Source organism: Anomaloglossus baeobatrachus, chromosome 5 (assembly GCF_048569485.1).
Source record: "Anomaloglossus baeobatrachus isolate aAnoBae1 chromosome 5, aAnoBae1.hap1, whole genome shotgun sequence".
In the NCBI taxonomy this organism is placed as follows: Eukaryota; Metazoa; Chordata; class Amphibia; order Anura; family Aromobatidae; genus Anomaloglossus; species Anomaloglossus baeobatrachus.
In genome coordinates, this window is record NC_134357.1 from 447,978,391 (window position 1) to 447,996,106 (window position 17,716).

Genomic DNA, 17,716 nt, shown 5'->3' on the forward strand with positions numbered 1-17,716 from the left:
GAAAAGGATAACGGGTATCTTTAGAACGTTTAGAGAAACGCTTGTCTGGATGAGCGTCGTGTTTCTGGATCGATTCTCTGAAGTCAGAGTGGTCCAAAAAAGCACTTAATTTACGCTTGGGATACAGGAAATGGAACTTCTCCTGCTGTGCAGCTGCCTCCTCTGCAGAAGGGGCTGGGGGAGAAATATCCAACAGTCTATTAATTGCCGATATAAGGTCATTAACCATGGCGTCACCATCAGGGGCATCCAGATTGAGAGGGGCCTCAGGATTAGAATCCTGATCACCGTCCTCAGTCTCATCACAGAGAGACTCTTCTCGTTGAGACCCTGAGCAGTGTGATGACGTGGAGGGTCTTTCCCAGCGAGCTCGCTTAGGCTGCCTGGGACTGTCATCTGAGTCAGAGACTTCAGCCTGTGATGCTTGAGACCCCCTTGGAGCACGGATTAGTTCCAACTGAGGGGGACCGGAGAGCATAGACACAGCAGTGTCCATGGTCTGAGTAACTGGCCTGGACTGCAAGGTCTCCAGGATTTTTGTCATAGTCACAGACATTTTATCAGCAAAAGCTGCAAAGTCTGTCCCCGTCACCGGGGCAGGGTTCACAGGCGTCTCTGCCTGGGCCACTACCACCATAGGCTCTGGCTGACGAAGTGCCACTGGGACTGAACATTGCACACAATGAGAGTCGTTGGAGCCTGCTGGTAGATTAGCCCCACATGCAGTACAAACAGTGTACACAGCCTGTGCCTTGGCACCCTTGCGTTTTGCGGATGACATGTTGCTGCCTCCTCAGAGCAGTACAGGGTGTGCAGCCAAGAAGCGACCTTACAGTGCAACTATATATATATATGGTACCAAGAAAAAAGTACACTAATATAACACTGAGGCACTAGTGGGGCCAGCACTAAAGTGCTGCTTACCGCCCGCTTAGGAGCGGGTGTGTGGGCGCCGAAATCCCTTTAGTCTGGGTCTCCCAGAGCCTGCTGCCTTTCCCCAGCCAGACCGCATGTGTAATGGCTGCCGGCGTCCTTGTGGAGAGGGGGGGCGGGCCCTGGGCGTATACAGACGAAGAGCGGGAAGCCTGCTTCCCACTGTGCCTAGTGAGAGGGCTGGAGCATGTAAATAAAGCTCCAGCCCTCGGCGCTGCCTATTGAGCAGCGTCTCTCCCCTACCCTGATTGACAGGGTGGGGGCGGGAACGAAGCGGCGCTAGGCCGCAGAAGCCGGGGGCTAAAGTTAGAAGCGCCGCCGCCGTAAAAGCGCGGTCGGCGCAAAGTCCCCGGCGCACCACAAGTCGCAGCTGCGCCGCCGCTCCAGGAGCGGTCGGCGCAGTAGTTCCCAACATGTAACGTCACTCAGCAAAGCTGCAGTGACCTAACCCCAGCGCACAGCGCTACTGTCCCCGGCGCACTATAACGCTCAGCAAGCCTTGAGAGTGTCCGTGCCTGCCGGGGACACAGAGTACCTGAAAGTTGCAGGGCCTTGTCCCTGAACGGCACTCCCGCTCCAAATCCAGCAGGTTCTCTGGGTCTGTGGATGGAGCCCGGCCCCAGGGCTTGGGGACCGGCAAGATCCCACTTCCACAGAGCCCTCCAGGGGATGTGGAAGGAAAACAGCATGTGGGCTCCAGCCTCTGTACCAGCAATAGGTACCTCAACCTTACAAGCACCACCGCGGGTGAGAAGGGAGCATGCTGGGGGCCCCATATGGGCCCTCTTTTCTTCCATCCGATATAGCCAGCAGCTACTGCTGACTACAAACAGTGGAGCTATGCGTGGATGTCTGACCTCCTTCGCACAAAGCAGAAAACTGGTGAGCCAGTGATCCCACTGGGGGTGTATAGCCAGAAGGGGAGGGGCCTTACACTTTTTAGTGTAATTGCTTTGTGTGGCCTCCGGAGGCAGTGCTATACACCCAATCGTCTGGGTCTCCCAATAGAGCGCCGAAGAAAAATCCTTTATTTGGAATAAAAGACAAAAAAACACCTTCTTTCACCACTTTATTAATCCCCAAACACCCATCCAGGTCCGACGTAGTCACACGAGGTCCCACGACGTTTTCAGCTCTGCTACATCGGAAGGTGACAGTAAGCGGCCATAGAGCACGACTGCTAGCTGTGAGCTCCACGCAGCAACTGAAGTGAGTCGTGCTATCAGTGATGACGTCACTCAGGTTATCAGCAGCCACAGCTCTTAGGTGGAGGACTTCAGTTGTTGCTGCGGGTATCCTGAGTGACAGCAGAGCTGATCGCGTGGCTCACTTCAGTCACTCAGGTGATTTGCATTCACAGGTGAGTCCTTCACCTGTGATCGCAAATCAGGCTGCGACACAGAGACAGAGCCGTGCGCTAACAGTGAACTCGGGTGAAGTTCTGACATCACTGCTGCGGACCCCTGTGTATTGGCACTGACCTTAGAGGTTCATCTGAGTTCATGACCGCACACAGAGACAGAACCATGGGATGACAATGAAGTCGGGTGAAGTTCATCCGAGTTCATTCTCATCGCGCGGCTCTGTCTGTGTCTGCTGTCAGCGGGCATGTAGCAGAGCTGAATTGCTGTGTGACCGCACTGTTAGAAATACATCCAAAACGCATGTAAAATGCATGCAAAATGCATCCAAAATGCATGCGTTTTGGATGCATTTTTTTTTTGTCAAACGCAGTGTTTACAGTTGTCAAAGTCTGCCAGATGATGCATTTTTTTTGACAATTACAAAACGCAACGTGCGCACTTACCCTAAAACAGTGATAGGAGCAGCTGGTAGAAAACAGACTCTGTGTCAGTCTGGTAAGAGAAGGACAGTAAATGATGTATTAAACAAACGAGCGATCAAAAGGGGGGGGGGGGTTCGCAGAGTGTGTTTGAGAGTGATGATTAAATTAAATGACTGCCACTACATTTGGTGTACAATATCCTAAGGCAGACAGAGGCCCCTAGTATCTTAAGTTGAAAGCTGTACCTTGCCCCTGTATAGTTTGAAGGGGGAGCGAATTTCTCTCTGAGTGCCAACTGTGGCGGATCCCTTGGTTTATTGCTAGTTTATCTGTGCACGGGTTGTTGACAGAGCACCTACTGGTGATACCTGTAAGAGGCTTAATTTGCGGTGGTGTGCTTGATGTCATTGGGCACTCTGGCCAATGACATTCATGGAAACCAGAGAGAGCGCGTAGAGCAGTGGGTTACGTCACTGTCAATAGTGCACACCAGCGCATCTACGCACCAGCAGTAAAGCAAGGGCTCCGACACGCAGAGTTAAACCCCTGCCCCCAACCCATACATGAGGAAGGTACAGCTCTCATCTTATTAAGATACCGGGGGGGCTCCAGAATGCACTAGGATATCCAAGAAGGGGAGGACTCTCTTATGCAATGTGTATTATCACAATGAACACAATATTCTAATTTCTTTAATGCACTTTATACATTTATTCTATTCGATTTGTACGCCAAGCTTAGTGCATTCATTTCATAATCATCACTATTGAACACACTCTTTCACCTCAGACGTTTAATACATTATTTACATATTAAAGGGAAGCAGACACAAGATACATATTGCCTAATCCGCGGGCAGCATGATTCAGATACTGGTTGCTTGATTTCAGCCATGTATGTTTGACTGTTATGTAACCTTTATAGGTTTTGTTGGTTCACTGTGAACTACATAGGTATTTGTGATCCCATAAGCTCTTTTTTGAGTGGTGGTCAATTTCTTAGGTTTGTAACGTAGCAGCGTTTCAAAGAAAAACACATTTGAAAAGCTGCCAGGACCAAGACGCAGGACAGACAGACGGGTCCCCAGCGGCGTCTTCCTGCCTGCTGCACGAGTGACAAGTGTATCCCTGCGTTCCCATGTATAGTGAGGAGGCTTGTGAGTTACCGGCAGCAGAAGGTGGGATGGGGGAATGTCACCAAAGAGCCGCCTGTCCAACTCGACTCCCATGTGACTTGGTCGAAGCGGCTTTATAACGTTAAAATGATGTTTTCTTTTTCGCTCCTAATTGGGAGACCCAGACAATTGGGGTGTATAGCTATTGCCTCCGGAGGCCACACAAAGTATTACACTTAAAAGTGTAAGGCCCCTCCCCTTCTGGCTATACACCCCCAGTGGGATCACTGGCTCACCAGTTTTGTGCTTTGTGCGAAGGAGGCAACACATCCACGCATAGCTCCACTGTTTAGTCAGCAGCAGCTGCTGACTATGTCGGATGGAAGAAAAGAGGGCCCATACAGGGCTCCCAGCATGCTCCCTTCTCACCCCACTTCATGTCGGAGGTGTTTGTTAAGGTTGAGGTACCCATTGCGGGTACGGAGGCTGGAGCCCACATGCTGCTTCCTTCCCCATCCCTTTTTACAGGGCTCTGGGTGAAGTGGGATTCTATCGGTCTCCAGGCACTGAGACCGTGCTCCATCCACAGCCCCTGGTATCTGCTGGACATGGAGCGGAGTATCTTCAGGGACATGGCCCTGCTACATGGAGGTACTCTGTGTCCCTGTGGGGACCGCGCAGACACACGGCAGCACTGCTGGGTGTGTTAGTGCGCCAGGGACAGCGGCGCTGTCCGCACTAGTGCCATCGCACACCACAGCGTTGCTGGGTGTGTTAGTGTATTGGGTGACTACTGCGCTAACCGCCGCTGCCACTTTTATTTAAGGCGCCGCTGGGATTTGTGGTGCGCCGGGGACTTCCGCGCCGGCCAGCACTGATATGCCGGCCGCGCTTATTAACTCGAGTCCCCGGCTTCTGGGCCTAGTCTCCCTTCGTTACCGCCCACAGGCCTGACAGTCAGGGTAGGGGCGTGACGCTGCATAGCACAGCAGCGCTGAGAGCTGGAGTATGTTTTGCATACTCCACCCCTCTCACTGTGTGCACTGTGAAACCGGATTCCCGCACTTTCTCAGGCACGCCCACGGCTTCCTTCTCTACAAGGACGCCGGCAGCCATTAGTGTCAGTTTCTGTACGATACAGAGACAAGTGTGGAAGACCCTGGCATTCTGATAGTCACACAATCGCTGCAACAGGCGTTAAGCAGCACCTGTGGTGCTAACCCCACTAGTGCAGAAGTGCACTTATAGATATGCTTGTACTATATACATTGCACTGTTTGGTCGCACGTTGTATATACCCTCCTGGATTGTGCGGAGGAGTTATCAGCATATTCTCTGTGTAAAACAAAGGTGCAGAACCACATGTTTTTCTATGCAGCCGGTACAGCATGTACGGCTATACGACCGGCAGGTTACATAGACCCCCATTATATCCAACTCAGCCGGAGTCTCTGCTAATGGCCAGAGGATGAGGACGGTGTCTGCAGTATTTACTGACAGATTTTCTGAGACTATGGCTATGATACTAGAAGCCTAGCAGTCCGGACATGTCTCTCACAACATGGGCACTGTTGAATCATTGATCCATGGCCCCCCTCAGTGTGAACAACTAACAGCTCCGGGAATGTCACACGCATCCCAGAGTCACGGCTCTGCACAGACGTCAGTCCCAACAGCCTAAGCGGGCTCACTATGAGCGGCCCTCGGTTTCATCAGGGTCCTAGCAGAAGGACTCTCTGTGTAATGAGGCGGAAGTAGCGGCTCAGGATTCTGATCCTGAGACCGCTCTCAATCTGGATACACCTAATGGTGACGCCATAGTGAATAATCTTATAGCGTCCATCAATAGAATGTTGGTTATTTCTCACAGCTCCTCCAGTGGAGGAGTCAGCTTCACGTATTTTTCTGGACCACTCTGCCTTCAGAGAGGCAGTCCAGGAACACCACACTTATCCAGATATGCGCTTCTCCAAACGGCTTAGGATACACGTTATCCCTGCCCCCTGACGTGGTCAAGGACTGGACCCAGTGTCCCAAGCGGCATCCTCCAATCTCCAGGCTTGTAGCTAGATCCATAGTTGCAGTGGGAGATGGAGCTGCACTTAAAGATGCCACTGACAGACAGATGGATCTCTGGTCTAAATCCATCTATGAGACTGTCGGCGCACCGTTGGCTCCAGCATTCTCACCCTTGGGGCACTCCAAGCTATTTCAGCTTGTCTTACACAGATTGACACGGTTACACGTACATCTGTGCCGCAGGTGGCATCCTTAACCTCTCAAATGTCTGCATTTGTTTCTTACGCGATTCAGGTTGCCCTAGACTCTGCGAACCGTACGGCAGTAGCCTACGCTGCTCCGTGTTTTTAAGCAGAGCCTGGTCTGCTCGTTAAGTGAATGGAAGGCAGATTCTGCTTCCAAAAAAGGTTGCTTAACCAGTTGCCTTTTTCTGCTGACCGACTGTTTGGTGAGCGTTTGGATGTAACCATTAAACAGTCCAGGGGTAAGGATTCATCCTTTCCTCAGCCCGGACACAACAAACCCCAACAGAGCAGGAGGCAGTCGTGGTTTCGGTCTTTTCGAGGCTCGGGCAGGTCCCATTTTTCCTCGTCCAATGTGGACTCAAAAGGATCAGAGGAGCTCAGATTCTTGGCGGGCTCAGTCACGCCCAAAAAAGAGACAGTCTGAAAACCCGCTTCCAAGGCGGCTTCCTCATGACTTGCGGCCTCCTCTCTCCGCATCCTCGGTCGGTAGCAGGCTCACCCGCCTTGGCGATATTTAGCTGCCATAGGTCAATGACCGTTGGGTGTGAGACATTCTGTCTCACGGGTACAGGATAGAGCTCACTTCTCGTCCTCCAACTCGATTCTTCAGAACTTCTCCACCTCCCGGCCGAGCCGCTGCTCTTCTGCAAACAGGGTGCACTCTATAGGCAGAAAGAGTGATGACCCCCGTTCCTCTTCAGGAACAAGGTCACGGTTTTTACCCCAAATTATTTGCGGTGCCTATAAGAACGGGCCGTTCCGTCCCGTTCTGGATCTAAAACTGCTCAGCAAGCTCGTGGACACCAGGCGGTTCCGGATGAAATCCCTCCGCCATGTCATCGCCTCAATGTCCCAAGGAGATTTCCTAGCATCATTAGGCATCAAGGATGCTTGTCCACACGTGCCGATTGATCCAGAGCACTAGCGTTTCTACGCTTCGTTATAGGAGACGAACACCTTCTGTTCGTAGCTCTACCTTCCGGCTAGCGACAGTCCCACTGGTCTTCGCCAAGGTCAGGGCAGCAGTAGTCACAGTCCTGCACTCTCAGGGTCACTCTGTGATCCCATATTTAGACGATCTACTTGTCAAGGCACTCTCTTAGGAAACATGCCGACACTGCCCGAACGTTGCGCTGGAGACTCTCTAGAGTTTTGGGTGGATCATCAACTTTTTGAAGTCAGATCCGACCCCGACCCTATCGCTAACATATCTAGGCATGGAGTTTCATACTCTCTCAGCGATAGTGAAGCTTCCGCTAGACAAACAGCATTCACTACGGGCTGCAATCTCTTCTTTAAGAACCAGTCGCATACATTGAGACGCCTCATGCACTTCCTACGTAAGATGGTAGCAATGGAGGCAGTTCTTTTCGCGCAGTTTCATCTGCGTCCACTACAATGTGACATTCTCCGCCAATGGGACGGGGAGTCGACCTCCCTCAACAGAGTCGTCTTTCTTTCTCAGGCGGCCAAGGAATCTCTACGGTGGTGGCTTCTTCCCACCTCATGGTCAAAAAGAAGGTCCTTCCTATCCCCATCCTGGGCGATAGTTACGACAGACGCGAGTCTATCAGGGTGGGGAGCAGTTTTTCTCCACCACAGCGCTCAGGGTACGTGGACTCAGCAAGAGTCCACCCTTCAGATCAATGTTCTTGAACACAGAGCAGTGTATCTTGCCCTACAAACCTTCCAACAGCAGCTGGACAGCAAGCAAATCCGACTTCAGTCGGACAACTCCACAGCGGTGGCATACATCAACCACCAAGGAAGAACGCGCAACCGGCAAGCCTTCCAGGAAGTCCGGCAGGTTCTGATGTGGGTGGAAGACACGGCATCCACCATATCCACAGTTCACATCCCAGGCGTGGAAAACTAGGAAGCTGACTTCCTAAGTCGCCGGGGTGTGGCCGAAAGGGTATGGTCTCTTCACCCGGACGGGTTTCAGGAGATCTGGCGCCGCTGACAGAGGCCGGACGTCGATCTAATGGCGTCACGGCACAACAACAATGTGCCAGCTTCATGGCACGGTTTCACAATCATCGAGCTCTGGCGGCAGACGCCTTAGTTCAGCATTGGTCGCAGTTCCAGCTACCTTATGTGCCACCTCTGGCATTGTTGCCCAGAGTGCTGCGCTAGATCAGGACCGACTGCGGCCGCGCCATCCTCGTCGCTACAGATTGGCCGAGGATGTTGTGGTTCCCGGTTCTGTGGTGCCTCACGGTAGGCTAACCGGGGGCACTACCAGACCAATCAGACTGGCTGTCTCAAGGGCCATTCTTCCATTTGAATTCTACGGGCCTCAACCTGATGGTGTGGCATTGAGTCCTGGAACCTAGTGTCGTCAGGATTACCTCAGGACGTGGTTGCCACCATGAGACAGGCTTGCATACCAACGTCCGCCAAGATTGACCACAGGACGTGGAAGATATTCTTATCTCGGTGCTCGGCGCAGGGTGTTTCTCCCTGGCCGGTTGCATCGTCTATGTTTCCTTCCTTCCTGCAATCTAGGTTGGAAAAAGGGTTGTCGCTCAGTTCCCTTTAGGGACAAGTCTCAGCGCTATCTGTATTTTTTCAGAAACGACTTCCTCAGGTACGCACGTTCCTACGGGGAGTTTGTCGTCTCAGCACTCCGTACAAGCGGCCGTTAGAGCCCTGGGATCTGAACAAGGTTCTAATTGCTCTCCAGATGCCGCCTTTCGAGCCTTTGAAAGAGGTCTCCCTTCCCGCTTTTCTCGGGAAGTGGCCTTCTAGTAACGGTCTCGTCTCTTAGGAGAGTTTCCGAGCTAGCAACGCTCTCATACAAATCTCCCTTCCTGGTCCTTCACCAGGACAGGGTAGTTCTGCGTCCGATTCCGGAATTTCTCCCTAAGGTGGTATCCCACTTTCATATCAATCAGGATATCACCTCACCTTCTTTGTGTCCTCGTCCAGTCCATCAATTTCAGAAGGATTTGCATCTGTTGGTTCTGGTGAGAGCACTCAGGTTCTACTTCCCGCATGGCGCTCCTGCGCCACCCGGATGCACTCTTTGTCCTTGTCGCTGGTCGGCGTAAACAGTCGCAAGCTTCTGAATCCACCCTGGCTCGGGGGATCGAGGAACCAATTCTTGAAACCTACAGTTCTACTGGGCTTCTGGTTCTCTCAAGGCTGAAGGCCCATTCTACCAGAGCCGTGGGTGCATCCTGGGCATTACGGCACCAGGCTACGGCTCAGCAGGTGTGTCAGGCACCTACCTGATTGAGTCTGCATACTTTTACCAAGCATTTTCAGGTGCATACCTACGCTTCGGCAGACGCCAGCCTAGGTAGATAAGTCCTTCAGGCGGCGATTGCCCACCTGTAGGAAAGGGCTGTTTGACGGCCCTATCACGAGGTATTCTTTTACCCACCCAGGGACTGCTTTTGGACGTCCCAATTGTCTGGGTCTCCCAATTAGGAGCGAAAAAGAAGAAGGGAATTTTGTTTACTTACCGTAAATTCCTTTTCTTCTAGCTCCAATTGGGAGACCCAGCACCCGCCCTGTTTTCTCGGGGTTTTTCTGTTTTTTCGGGTACACATGTTGTTCATGTGGTATGGTTCAGTTCTCCGATGTTTCCTCGGATTGAACTGGTCTTTCAACCAGTTATTGGCTTTCCTCCTTCTTGCTTTGGCACTAAAACTGGTGAGCCAGTGATCCCACTGGGGGTGTATAGCCAGAAGGGGAGGGGCCTTACACTTTTAAGTGTAATACTTTGTGTGGCCTCCGGAGGCAATAGCTATACACCCCAATTGTCTGGGTCTCCCAATTGGAGCTAGAAGAAAAGGAATTTACGGTAAGTAAACAAAATTCCCTTCTTTGTCTGACATGCTGCTGCATTTCACAGTTAAACAGAACTGCTGAAATCATACAGCCAGTGCCTGATACACACTACACCCAGACAGGGTAGCATGCATCTGCGGTTAGGTTCCCTTTAATATTAGATCTATATATTAATATATCTTATATAACACCCTGGCCATGTCCATGGCAACCAGAAAGCAAACCTCCATTGTTTATTCTGCGGGCTGTATTTCAAGAACTGGAAGACTAAAGCCAAACAGGAACTGGCTTTAAATATCACAGACACTTCCCCATTTTTAATAACTAAACAACTATAAAGTGGCCTCTAAAACGTTAAGACGTCAGTATAACGAATCACAATGGACATGACTGATTAACCAGGACATCATGTAGCGCATCCTACACATCTTAGGTTACATGCGCACGCTGCATCTTTTTGTGTTCACAAACTGCAGCCAAAACTGCAGCCAAAACTGCACCTTGTCAGAGAGAGCCTTGAAATGTCACAAAAAACGCATGTAATTTTCGGTGCGTTTTTGGTGCGTTTTCGGTGCGTTTTTCACACCCTGCGTTTTTGTGACAAATGTTGACAAAAACGCAGGAAGAATGAACATGCTGCATTTTATTTGTCACAAACCTTTGACAAATAAAACGCTGACAAATAAACTGCAACTTGCGCATGACAAATTTGACTTCTCAGACTTTGCTGGGAAGTCAAATGTCAGAAAGTTCTGACAACAAAACTGCAGCCAAAAAAGCAGCAAAAAAGCAGGAAAAAAAGCAGCGTGCGCATGTAGCCTAATAAGCTTTATTTTGAGCTTGTTTATTTTGGCAGCACAAGTTGTATTTTTTTTTATTGGCACCAATTGATGCCTAAAACAAAAAATATTTGTGGGGTGAAATTACATTTTGGGTGCTATTTTTCCAGCATTCAGTATGTGGTAGAAATCAGTATAATACTGTATGTCACCATATTCCAAGACACAGCAATTTTTCCTTCGCCATGTCTATGCGAGGGCTTTCTTTTTGGGGACAGGCAATGTATGTTGATTTTGTTTGTGTTCATTTATTTACATTTTATATGTAACACATTGGAATAGGGGGGGGGGGACCCTTTAACCTTTATGTGTTTTGCTTTTTTTAATATTTTTGACATTTTTTTTTAAACTTTTTTTTGTTCTCATAAGGTTCTTCAACATGCAATCTTTTAATCACCTGTATGATGTAACAATATAAAGGCCTTGTTCAGACGGCCATGTTTTCAGCAGTCTGCTTCGCTTGTGTGCCACAAACAACAACATCCTTCCCATGATAGCATATGTGCCAGTGCACATGGGCGATTTTCCATATGGACCTTCAAAGAGTTTGCAGCATGCACTAGTCTTGTTCATTTGTATAAAATAGCAGACATTCCTGCCCCTATCCGTGATGAGAACAAGCACAGGGAGATACGTCCGCAATTTGCAGAATCGACTGGTCTGGTTTATTACAATGGCTAACTGAACTCAGCCTAAGGCCTGTTTCACACGTCAGTGATTCTGGTACGTTTGTGCTTTTTTTTTTTTCTACGTACCAGAATCACTGACATACGCAGACCCATAATAATCAATGGGTCTGCTCACACATCAGTGATTTTTCACTGACCTTGTCTCTGTGCGGTGTACCTGCGTGTCCGTGATTGCTGCACGGAGACATGTCCATTTTTTTCTGGCATCACTGATGTCCCACGGACCACGCAGTGGTGTGATCCGTGAAACACGTGCCAGAAAAAAACGTGCATATAAAATAAAAATAATTTTTACTCACCCGGCTTCGGCGGCGCTCTCTGCAGCCTGTTCTGCCTCCTGCTTCTGAGCCAGCTCATTACTGTCGTGCATATTCATAAATGCACGACACAGCCGACCCGGAAGCAGCTGCTGCGGGGGTCAGCGCCGGCCGGATGCTGCACCGCGGGAGCATTCAGCACCATGGAAAGCGGGAGCGGGCACAGGTGAGTTAATCTCTATGTGCAATCACGGACCACGGAGAACGGAGCCCGGATTGCACTTAGACAACCCACGTGTGCCGTGATTCACGGCACACGGAAGGACATGTGCGTGTTTTACACGTCAGTGAAGAACATCAGTGTTTTTCACTGACGTGTGAAACGGGCCTAAGTCCTAATGATAGGAGTACCTAGGTCCATCTAGCTCAACCTTCCTCCAACAATTATACATTTTGTGCCTAAGTCACTTATAACCAACAATGTTGTGTACTGAGGAAATCATCCGCTAGTTTCACACTTGCGTTGAACGGTATCCGTTGCATTGCGTTGTGTGACGGATGCAACGGATGTGTTGCATATTGTGGCACAACGGATGCTGCAAAACAACGTAATCCGTTTTGATTTTTTTTTTTTTTTACAGTTTACCGGCGGCAGACTATTGTGAACGATCAGCTGATCGCTCCCAGTAGCCGGCCACCGGGTGATCAGCTGATCGCTCCCAGTAGCCGGCCGCCGGGTGATCAGCTGATCGCTCGGCCGCCGAGAATGTGTGCGGGGGCGGAGTGCGTGGAGCCGAGCGGGGCCCTGGCGCTGAGGACAGGTGAGTGTGTGTGTGTGTGCGCGTATACATGCGGAGTGGAGTGTGGGAGGGGGTGGAGCCAAGCGGGGAAGTGTCAGGCTCACTGCACACGTACCCAGGGTAAATATCAGGTATAACTAGGCAAAGCACTTTGCTTGGTTACCCGATATTTACCTTGGTTACGGGTGCAGGGAGCCAGAGAGAGCATGCGCAGTGAAATCCTGAGGATTCCGCTGCTCAAAAAAAGTTACATGCTGCGTTCCTCCCGCTGGGAGGAAGCAATGGAGCGTCGCCCAGCGGAAGCAACGCAGGTCCTTTTGGCACAATCCGTCATCCATACAAGTCTATGGGAAACAGCGGAATCCATTAACAGATTCCGCTGTTTTCCAAAATGGTGGATTGTGACGGAAGGAAAAAAACGCAAGTGTGAAAGTACCCTTACAGAAACCCTCTCAATTTAACCACCTGCAAGCTGCAGCATCAAAGGGGTTAAACGGCAGAGATTCGCCGGTTCCCCAATCACAGGAGATGCAGGTAGATGTATAACACAGGCGGTCGCTGCCACAAGCTAAGATCGCTCAACCAATTCCATGCATTTTTACAGCGAATTTCTGGAAGGGGTTAAGCTAAATTTTGATGAGACCCATGCACTATACCATCACCGGTTATTATAGGACCTCACCTCTCAGCAGCACATGCTTCTCAGGGTCTTGGCAGAAGAAGCTGCACAATTTTGCAACAAGGCTCTTCAAGTCATCACTTTTCTTGTACTCTGTTAAAGCGTCCATGAATAGGCTGTAGCTCTCCTGACTGAGACACTGCTTTACAGACTGCATGAACATCGACGCACTGCTCATCTTCTTGCTTGATGGTGAGCTGTCTTCCAGACTCTGCGAAAGGAGAATACCACGCTAAGAAGTAGATTATCGGTCTCCAAGCTAATCACTTTACAGTATATCACTTGTTAAAGGCGATGCACCTCCTGTCCTGCCACCTCCATTTTCTGTCTCCATACCTTCTGTACCCCAACCCCAGAAATATGTTATCCCTGCACAGCTCTTGCATTTTCTACACCAGTCTTCATGAACTTTGCGCTGGCATAAGATGTGCCTCTTAATGAATTTAGAGCATCTTTTAACTGCTGAGCGTTCCACCAGCAATGTTGTTCCAGTTAAGGACTGTAGTGTATTTCTGTCATAATTGTGGACTAAATTCTGCCAAGTTTTTCGAACACCCTTCACCAATTCCCTATTGGAGTTCCACCCACATTTCACAGAGTTGGAGGCGCTGGCGTCAAAACAACAAAAGTTGAAAATCTTAGAAAAACTTTGTGAGCAGACAAAAAAAGGGGCAACATTTCAAGCAGTTTCATGCAAGAAAAGTTTTGAAAACAGCTTTATGAATTGGGGGTGAACACAGTCTTTCCTTGACTGCTAAAACCATCACATCATGACTGGTGAGGGAGAAGAAAGATTTTGGGGAGATGTCTTCCTCAATAACTACCTGAATCCTGGCAAGCTAGAGGTCCTCCTAGTTGCCATGGGTATCCAAATGTTTTGGCAAGATTTGAGGAAATCCTGTGACACAAGGTCAGCCTGCTCTACAGGGTGGGGTTCACCAGCTCTTCTCAATAATGGGAGCGAATCACCCTACACAACAGGCAAATTCTCTATTTTTTCCTTCCCTGTTCCTTTTCCTTCCAACCACACCCCTCCACTGGCGCCATACAATTCCATAACTAATCAGACATAGGAGTTTAAGTTTTAACGTTTAACTACTTTATGGCTACTAAAACTGACTGATAGCATTGTTATGTGTCACCACCTATTCCAGGGTCATCTTAAGATTACACAGGGAAAGGATTTGTACAAAAATAAGAATATTGACAAATCCTCATACATGAGTGTGTACGGTGTAGACCAGAGGCCTCAAACATGCGGGTCGCATGCGGCTCCTTCTTGTAGCCCGCAGACTCGTGATGATCGTGGCTGGTGCAGGGGGCCGCTGCTGTCAGTGCTTTGTTTCAGATGAATGTATTGCCGTCGCTGCGTAGAGGAGCTCTCAGCACAGCAAGACCAAATGGCAGCTGCCGGCAAATCAAAGACTAACAGCTGATGTCGGTATATGACCAGTACTGTACTATTAGTTTCCTAGCCATATACAACATTTTAGAGACAGCAGTCTTGCCAAAGTCATCAGTGGTGAGGTCTTCAACATATCCCAGAATGTAGACAAGTGGAGTTACTTCTATTTCAATCAAATAGACCTTATAATAGTGTTATTACGTCTTTCCAGAATTGTTCAAAGTTCGGGCAGCACCACATCGTATGGATTAGGTTTGCATTTTGTATATTGCACCTATTACATAGAGGGGTGGGTCAGAGACCTATATCATATAAAAACTGCAAGGTATGATATTTTTGATGGATCACATATAAGTGGGACAATGTATGGGGTTCACTCAGTGACAGGTCGGGAACCCTTTCCAGGATTTCAGCCCACAGATTATCTTCGATAGGACCAAATACCCCTTCCCATTGTGCTTTATAATTTACTGGATGAAGCGTTAATACCAAATTTAGTACGTCATTATATACAGTAGATAGCAACCTACTTGACCCTCCTCTTGTCTGTGCGATTCTGGGAAAAATGAAATTTCAAGAAACACTCTCACTAAGGATGAGCCATTCAGCATAATACGCATATCTTAACTGTAAACGTTTAGTAAGAGGAAGGCCGAATTCTGTCTGCAGTTGGAAAAATTCCTTAAGGTGACCACCCTCTAAAACAGACCTGGGCAAGGGGCGGCCCGCGGGCCACATCCGGCCCGCCTACTCTCTGTGACCGGCCCGCCTGGCTTCGGGCGTCCTTGCTGGCCGGTCACTGATGAGGGCAATCTGACCTGTTGTCTGGAGCTCCAGGCTCCGGGCGGCCCGTGGTCAGATTGCCCTCATCACACGCTGCGTGCCGGCAGGGAACAGAGGACAGATACTGCAGCACCGCACAGTGCAGCAGCGGAGCGCAGGAATCTGTCCTCTGTTTCCTGCCGGCACTTTCTCTGTGACACACACGCGCGCGCCCTGATGTCGTCAGTACGGCGCGCGTGTGTGTCATTTGAAAAGTTCCCGCCCCGGCAGGAGAAGAAGATGCAGCAGCCGGAACCTCTATGGAGAGAGGAAGCAGCTCAGCGGGGGGCCGTACAAGAGCAGAAGGATGTCAGCGGGAGCCTGTACGGAGGTGTCTGAGGAGGGATAGGTGAGTGGTGACTAGTAACCTGAGGGGACAATGGGGGGAGTGGAGGGGAGGGGGGGTAACTGGTGAGTTATATTTGGGTGTAGTAATGTAGTATATGGCAATGTAGTTTTACAGGTGTAGTATATAGGGGTCTAGTGATGTATATGTGGATGTAGTGATGTATATTACAAGTGTATATAGGGGTGTAGTGATGTATATTACAAGTGTATATAGGGGTGTAGTGATGTATATTACAGGTGTATATGGGGGTGTAGTGATGTATATTACAGGTATATATGGGGGTGTAGTGATGTATATTACAAGTGTATATAGGGGTGTAGTGATGTATATTACAAGTGTATATAGGGGTGTAGTGATGTATATTACAAGTGTATATAGGGGTGTAGTGATGTATATTACAGGTGTATATGGGGGTGTAGTGATGTATATTACAGGTATATATGGGGGTGTAGTGATGTATATTACAAGTGTATATAGGGGTGTAGTGATGTATATTACAGGTGTATATAGGGGTGTAGTGATGTATATTACAGGTGTATATGGGGGTGCAGTGATGTATATTACAGGTGTATATGGGGGTGCAGTGATGTATATTACAGGTGTATATAGGGGTGTAGTGATGTATATTACAGGTATATATGGGGGTGCAGTGATGTATATTACAGGTGTATATAGGGGTGTAGTGATGTATATTACAGGTATATATGGGGGTGCAGTGATGTATATTACAGGTGTATATGGGGGTGTAGTGATGTATATTACAGGTGTATATAGGGGTGCAGTGATGTATATTACAGGTGTATATGGGGGTGCAGTGATGTATATTACAGGTGTATATGGGGGTGCAGTGATGTATATTACAGGTGTATATGGGGGTGTAGTGATGTAGTATATGGGGATTGTTTGTGTATATATGTATATAGCGTGTGCGTGTGTGTATGTACGTGTGTGTGCGTGCAGAGAGAAAAGCCCGTAACTGCGAGTGGTACTGGAGTTACATCGGGTACCACGTGCTCTCTCCCCGCCCCCTGCAGCGCCATACCGCCATTACAGGGCCTGATTGCGTTTCTCCGGTACCTGTTTGCATACGTGTGACAGGTACCGGAGAAAACACGAGTCTGTGAAATAAAAAGATTTTCCATATTTACCTGCTTTCTTCAGCTCTGCTGCCTCCCGCTCCTGACCACTGCTCATTCATTGATTATTCACCGCACTCAGGACCTGGAAGCCGGAGCATCGCGATGACAGCACCGGGCACAGCACCGTTGAGGACATCACCGCAGGGACAGGTGAGTATTCTACAAGCACAGTGACCTCCAGGAGGTCATCAGAGTTTCCAATGAACTTTGATGACCATCCTGCGACACCCACGCTACAGCTTCATGGGTTCATCAGAGTTCATTGGGAACTGTGACGAGTCCCCGAGATGCTCCGGCTTCCAGGTTCTCAACATACACACACACCTGAACAAACAAGAGGAACAGAAGGCGATCAATTAGGTCTATTTATTTTTATTATGAATAAAAGTGCGGACAGGTGGGGGGAGTCAAACCCGGTATACATCACTTACAGTCACACACACCTGTATACTCACCCAGCAATGCGGTCCCCAGCGCTGTCCCTGCTTCCAGCTGCTCACTGCAGTGAATATTCAGTGAGTATAATTACCAGCGATAAGGAGCGGGAGGCAGCAGAGCCAGAGACAGCAGCGCTGGAGAGAGGTAAATATAGAAAATCTTTTTATTAAAAAGACCCGTGTTTTCTCTGGTATTTGTCACACTGATGTCACACAGATCACATCAGTGTGCGATCCGTGTGACACCCGTGCTGCCAGAGAAAAAAAGGACATGTGTGCGTGCAGGGCCACGAGGGGTCACACGGTCCGTAACTTACTGTTTGTATATGAAGGGATAGTATATATGCTATATACAGTATTGGGTAAAACTGAGTTAATTATATTAGTCCGGCCCTCTAAAACCAT

At 49.2% G+C, this 17,716-nt stretch overlaps 1 protein-coding gene across 4 annotated transcripts in view; it reads right to left on the reverse strand.

The window, feature by feature from the left end:
- The window catches only part of RTEL1 (regulator of telomere elongation helicase 1), a 286,946-nt gene that overhangs the window by 75,774 nt on the left and 193,456 nt on the right, over positions 1 to 17,716 (reverse strand). For all 4 annotated transcript variants that reach the window (XM_075350498.1, XM_075350499.1, XM_075350496.1 and 1 more), the window contains exon 28: positions 13,163 to 13,370. In XM_075350498.1, the coding sequence (XP_075206613.1) occupies positions 13,163 to 13,370 (208 nt within the window). The remainder of the gene's footprint in view (positions 1 to 13,162; positions 13,371 to 17,716) is intronic.